This window comes from Myotis davidii, unplaced genomic scaffold (genome assembly GCF_000327345.1).
Source record: "Myotis davidii unplaced genomic scaffold, ASM32734v1 scaffold1290, whole genome shotgun sequence".
Lineage (NCBI taxonomy): Eukaryota > Metazoa > Chordata > Mammalia > Chiroptera > Vespertilionidae > Myotis > Myotis davidii.
Window position 1 is genome coordinate 226,548 of NW_006282186.1, and position 7,018 is coordinate 233,565.

The following is a 7,018-nucleotide window of genomic DNA, read 5'->3' on the forward strand; positions in this document are numbered from 1 at the left end:
TTTTTTTAACACAATACTATAAATTTAATTTTCTTTGAGGTATGTAATGCAACTCAAGTTCAAAAGCCAAACTTAATTCTTTCAACTCAAGATGATAGTTTTTCATAAAAATATCTGATAAAAGTCATTTGTCAAAGATAACAAAAAAGAATTAAATTCTATTTCAAAGAGTATATAAGTACAAGTTGGAAATTAGATATTGAACACAAGTGGCATTTATAATTTAAAAAAAATTGTGTACACAAAACATTATTTTGCTAAAGCACAAACACAGGCCATTGCATGTTCAATTCTCTCCTCCCATCAATTACTTCTGCTATTCAATATTTGCAGTTTTTAATAAAAAGCTTTTATAATAATTGTAAAATTTGGTTTTAAAATTAATAATAAAAAATTCTAACCAATGTCACCCCAATAAATTTTTAAAAATTAAAATAAAAAAGAGACTCTAGCATTTCCTAATCTTTGCCTACCACTAAAAAGATCCACTCACTTGCCATTTCCCAGGTTTATGGCAGATTTTCATAAATTAAGATGAAAATCTACTATACCTCAAAGGTGAAATCTTAATGAATATGGTTGCAAAACTGAGATAAAGTTTTCATGTCCCTGGCCTCCCAAAGAAAGTGTTCTCACTCTGCCCTAGCTGGTTTGGCTCAGTGGATAGAGCATCGGCCTGCGGACTGAAGGGTCCCAGGTTCGATTCTGGTCAAGGGCATGTACCTTGGTTGCAGGGACTTCCCCAGTAGGGGATGTGCAGGAGGCAGCTGATCGATGTTTCTCTCTCATCGATGTTTCTAACTCTCTATCCCTCTCCCTTCCTCTCTGTAAAAAATCAATAAAAATATATTTTAAAAAAAGGAAAAAAAGAGTGTTTTCACTCTTTAATCTTCAATAATCCTATCATTAAAAGCAATACATTCCTGAAGACAACTAGTATGGCCCCATTCACCTACTATATATCTGACTGTCTAGGGCTGCATTGAAGCTGGGTCACATTACCCTGTCCTAAATACTTAAGGCTTAAGTCTCTCCAAACACCTGGGGATCATGCTGAAAATCCCGAGGGACACACATTACATATGCCAATTATATTTTCATAAATTCAGAGTTATACTAATTTTGGCCAATCTCTGTTATCAGGTTTCCTATGGTTATCTAGCCCCTAAATTCTACTTCATACGGCTACAAGGGGCTTTTCTCTTTCCTTTGGAGGATATTTAATTTTGATGTGCTTGTTCTCAGTTGTCTGCCTACAAAGGTAACCAGTTTTCTCTCTGAGGCTTTTAAGATTTTCTCTTAATCCTTGATTATGAAATTTCATTAAGGAAGTATCTAGGCAGGGATATTCTTTTTCATTCATCCTGAACTGCACTTGGTGTTCCCTTCGTTCTGCAAACTGTCTTTCTTCATCTTTAGGAGTTTTCTTCATTTTTACCTTGAATTTGTTTTGGCCAGCATTCTCTTTCTCTAGAACTCCTGTTAGATAATATTGGAACTTCAGGACCTTCTCTCTGTTTCTTAACTTTTCTCTCATAATTTCAGCTCATTAATTTAGTAACCATTTTGAGGTGAGTTTGTCCATTCTGCTTTTCAAATAATTTGCTGAGATTTTAAAAAACCTTTAATTTGTAACTTTTCTAGATGTCTTTTATGAATGCCAATAGTTGCCTGAATTGCTCTAAAAATATCATTTAAACTTGCCCTAAAAGCTTCTTTAGTTTATACTATTGTTTTTCTTTGTTAATTCTTAATTTGCTGACTTCAGCACCCATCTATGGCATTAATTACATTAAAATATATGGATTTTTTTGGTTGTTCTAGTCCTCTTTATATCTGAGAATCACTAGTCATTTGCCTGCTACATATACACTAGCCGGCCTAAAGGGACTGGGTGGGGAGAAATGAGATGTGATACTGTGAAGGGTTCCACAGCTGCTCTTCAGCTGCCCTTGGGAGTATTGCTCTACCTTTCCAGCTCCAATGCCCACACTCAACACCTGACCTATGGACAATATCACAGTTAAGTGCTACTCAAACGGAAGAATGCTTTGCTGTTCAGCCCCCCACTGATCATCTAATGTTTGCCGCAGCTATAAACTTTGTGGCTGTAATCTTACAGGTTCTAGTTTCTTCTGGTTGGATCTGGTCCTATCTGCTTTCTACCTTATAGGAATTCTCCCCCACTTCACCCCCCTCCCCCCCAAAATACTGTTAAGTTCCCAAAGGACATTCTTTTTTGTTTTCAACGCTATTACTAATATATTCTATTGTCATTTCATAGGATATGGGCAGGAGAACAGTAAAAGTATGTGTTCAGATTGCCAATGATCCACACTGACCAAGGAGAATGTCAATGAGCTGCGATCTCCAATCCTTGACTAAAGTTTCTCCTGCCAATTCTTGGCTAGCTCATATTCCTTTTTCTAGTAATTTCTTCAAAAGGTGGTCATACTTGATGGACAGTTTCTCTAGATATAAAATCGTTGACTCACATTGTCTTTTCCTACCTTCTGGATGTTGCTTTAATGTTTCCTGAACGTAGCTGTAGAGAAATCTGATACCAGTCTCATTTTATTCCTCTTACAGACTGACTTGATCATTTTGCCTACTTTCCCCCTAAAATGGCTTCTTTATATTTGAAATGCACTGTTACTAACATATGTTTTAGAATTGAATGTATAGGTCAACATTTTTCCTTTCTGATTATAACACACCCTTTTGAAATGTGAAATAGTCTTCTTTCTTCAGGAAAGTCTTCTTGAATTTTATTATATTTGTTGTTCCATTATTTTGTTTTCTGTAGTTAACATCTTCAATTATATGTATGTTGGCTTATTTTTGCCTGTCTTCTCTATCTATAATTTCCTGACTAATCCTTTTCTTAATCTTTATTTCTATATTACCTGCTCTTATTTCTATACTATATAACCCTTACCTATTCTTCATTATGCTCTATGTAGATTAGTTTTCATTTCTGAAAATGCTACTATGTTTTCTTCAGTTTCTTTCCTGAATTTTACCAGGTCTCGTTTCACCTGTTCCTCTTATTTGGTCATCTCATCTGCACAACTGAATTTATGCTTTGTAGTTTTCTTCAAAGTTTCAAGCTTCATTAAATCATTTATCTGTTCGGACACTGATATATAATTTTCATCTGCTATTGTGCGAAGGAAAGTTTTGCTGGTCTTCTTTTTATTAATTTTCTTTAGAGTACCTCTCTAAAAATTCTGTGTTTTAAACTTTTTAAATGTTCATATTTAAATTTGTTGAATTTCCCTGGACCAGATAACAGAAGGTTCCTATGAAAGGGTAATGTTCTTGCTCAAGGACTCCCTCTTCTGTTGCTACTGAATTAAATGGCTTCTTCAAAATGTAGTCCATCTGTGAAGCCCTGTCTTTTTTAAAACTCATCTGTGTGTGTGTGTGTGGGGGGGGGGGGCAGGGGGGCTGTTTCTATCTCAAGACTTGAGCTCCTCCAGTTCCTTCACCAGAGATTGCAAAAGGAGCACTGTTCGCATTTGTCACGTTGTTTCCCATACTTTTAGAAGATGGTGCTTTCTGACATCTCCCCTTCTGGGCCATTCTGGGTGCTTTGCACATGCTATCTCACTAACTCCCCCAGAGGCTGCCCTGCTAAGATGTACCTCTGCTAGGCTCCCTCTACATTCCCAGTTCTCCCCAGTTACATTACTGTCAGCTTTAATACAGGTTCTGAATATTTCAGTTATTTTTGGCTAAACTTACAAGAAATTGGGAGTTGTGGGTTTTCTTTGGCTCCTGGTTTTGCTGAATATGTGACTTGTGTTTGTTTTTTTAATCTTTTTTTTTTTTTTTTTTGGTTTGGCTCTCATTGTTCCTGAAAATCACACAAAGCAACAACATCGAAAGCTTCAGAACTAAGCTGCCACTATGTTCTTAATAAATCCAAAGCTTTAAATTTATTAACTGTTAAATTCAAAATTGCAAAGTAACTTTTTAAAGCATTTTCATGCCTCTAGCTTTCTCACATTCTTGAGCGTTAAGTGTCAAATCTTAAAGTGTCATGAACAGCCCTAAGTAATTTTGAAGTTCCAACTTATAGCTTTATTTACATGAAATAAAATAGAAACTAGAGGCTTATACAGATTACAAAAGGTCACAGAGCTCGTTATTAGCCTAATTAGCACTGAAATCCTCATTTCTTCACACCTAGTGTTCTGTTATAACATCGAATCAGTTGAAAACCAAACATTTAACAGAACCTAGCTTCCAAGGAACATTTTATTGTATCAAAGTCAAGAGAATCAAAGACCATACATAAGGACAATATTTGTACTTAGACTACCCCTAAGCTATTCTTTTTTTCAACTTGTAAAAATAAAGACATAAACATCTTTTGTAAAATAAATTTGTAACCAGTTGAAAGCAAGAAAATAAATTGTCTCCCTCCAAATGTTATCTGTTGATGTTTTGTTTTTAAAAGATCAGAACCAGCCAAACTTTTTTTGGAGCTCTTATTTTCCAAATGAAAACACTGAAGATGTCACAGGGAAGTGCAAAGCTTTGCAAAGCTCAGTTATGTAGAGCCAGCAGAAGTTCCAAATTCAATCTGGGGAATACTTGAGGACTAATGTTTTTGATTTTCCACCCACCACTTACTTGATAGGCATATAACCCACTCCTCTTTTCCTTACCATTCTCCTATAACAACTAATTGTTAATATAAATATAGCAAAAGAATACTTTTAAAGTAAGTAATTAACAAAAATATGTAATAATAAATAAAGACTTGGTTTTAACTCATATAAGATAGGAGATAAGCTAGGTTTAAACTAGATTCGATCATAATTATAGCACCATCTCCTATTTCTCAAGTACTAGACAATGCTATGTTCATCATTATAGTGTTAAAGATTTTTTGAAAGTTTTCTCTCCCCCACACTCCAAAAAAATCTTTGGACATGGTTTGAATCAAATAAAACTGCCTACAGAATTCAAAGTGGTTACTGTTTTGTTTGAGGTACTGAATTATACTGAACTGATTGACATGGAGTACATATTCAAAAATAGATAAAAATGTTAATGACACTGATGGAAATGATGAGACTTACATGCATATTAATATGTTAATATTAAAATGGCTTACAATATTGCTATGTGTAGTCTTGTCAACATCATTATATGATTTTTTATTGGTACCGATTTTAAACTTCATCTAGTTTATGTCAAATTTCTATCTGTTTTATAATGTTTGTGATTATATACAGAGGTAAATATATTTCACACAAATTGGAAGAAAAGCTTTAGATTTCAAATTCCTGAATTCATTATAAAGTAATTTAAAATTTCTTCCAGGAATGTAGAATAAGAAGTTTTAAAAGGGAAAACTGTTATTGTTATGATTCCTAGATATTTTTTATACAACTAAATTTGTTTTTCCTAATATGTACTGCTCCATCAACTATCTAAAGTTTTTATAAATTAACATTTGTGTTCTGAGATCTTAGTATTTTATCCTGCCCTATATATGAGAAAAAAATTTTAAAGGATAACTCTACAACTACTGGCACAAGTTATTTTTATTTTCTGTCATAGGTATTTGTAATAGAAATCTAAGAGATAATTTAGATTATTAAGCATAACATGTGACATAAACGCTAACAGGAAGTTACCAAGCACTAACTAATTCTACCATATATTTATCTGTGCACCAAACCTGATGATCAAACACCAATTTCGGCCCTCCATCAGCAGCAGTATCCTCACTGAGTAACATCCATGTGTTAGTGTCAATGTCATAACGATAAAAGTCACTCTTCAGAGATTTGCTGTTCCTCACAGAGGAATCCAAATAACGGCCCAATGTGTAGATTTGCCTTCGTTGAATGTCAATGCACATTTTATGACATGATCTGGCACTGGGACCATTCTATAGAGAGAGAGAGAGAAAAAAAAGAAATTAAAAGAATAACAAAATAAAATTAAATGCCTCTTTTTGTTGACTTTCATTACAGAAACTCATAGCAAGTCAACTAACGTAAGTCCAACACTAGGCTTAAATCTCTCAAGAAAAGCAAAAGTAGTAGTAGGAGATAAAACTCTTTCCTTAGAAATGCTTAAAATCCGCCAGGAAAGATGAGATGATCTATTCTGTACCCTATGGCATTCTGTTCATAACACTTATATGGCTTCTATTACATACTCCATTGCATTTTAGTCATTTGTGCACAGTTTACTTCTCTATTATGTGTTGATCTACTTAAAGACACATTTAGTCCTTTAAAATATTTCTCATCAGAATTTCTCACCAGAATCTAGCACAGATAGGCATTCCAAGAATATCTAGAATCACTGAATTTCATAACTAAAAGGACACTTTGTAAAATCTCTAGTTTAATTATCCCCTTTAAAGACAGGAACTAAAAGCCAAAAGATAAGCCTGAAAGCTAGTACACTAGTGAGAGAAGCAGAATGAGAATCCAAATCTTTGACTTTTTCATCTACCCTTTATATTATATAAAAGTGACTTTCCTGACTGAATAAATAACACAACTAGGGGGAAATAGGAAGACCAGTATATTTAAAAAAAATTAATTAGTTGAGATAATTTGTATCACAGGACTGAATAAAAGGTAAAAATTATTATAGTACAAACTAAAAGTAGAGTTCATGAGGCGAAAAAAAAACACCTTCAATTGGGCAGGATTGAATTAGTTAAAAGATGGAAAAGAAAACAGAACTAATATTTATTAAATATCTCCTAAATTCTGTCTATATTTTTACTATGTGTGTGTGTATATTTCATTTAATCTACATAACAACTCTATAAGGAAATATCATCATTTCATAGAGTCTAAGTAATTTGTCCACAGTCACAAAACTAGAAAGTAAGATAGAGAATCTAAGCCCCAGGACAACCAAAGCAAAAACTATGTTCTTTCCACTATTCCAGATTGGTTTTTTTCCATTAGAGAAACAAAAGCAAAAATACACTTACTACAACGTGTATGATTATGACTGAGATGAACAATTCCTG

General features: G+C 33.7%; 1 protein-coding gene across 5 annotated transcripts in view; it reads right to left on the bottom strand.

Annotated features, from left to right (window-relative positions):
- Positions 1-7,018, bottom strand: part of MKLN1 (muskelin 1) — a 346,320-nt gene that overhangs the window by 55,603 nt on the left and 283,699 nt on the right. For all 5 annotated transcript variants that reach the window (XM_006752700.2, XM_006752701.2, XM_015567031.1 and 2 more), the window contains one exon: positions 5,699-5,911. In XM_006752700.2, the coding sequence (XP_006752763.1) occupies positions 5,699-5,911 (213 nt within the window). The remainder of the gene's footprint in view (positions 1-5,698; positions 5,912-7,018) is intronic.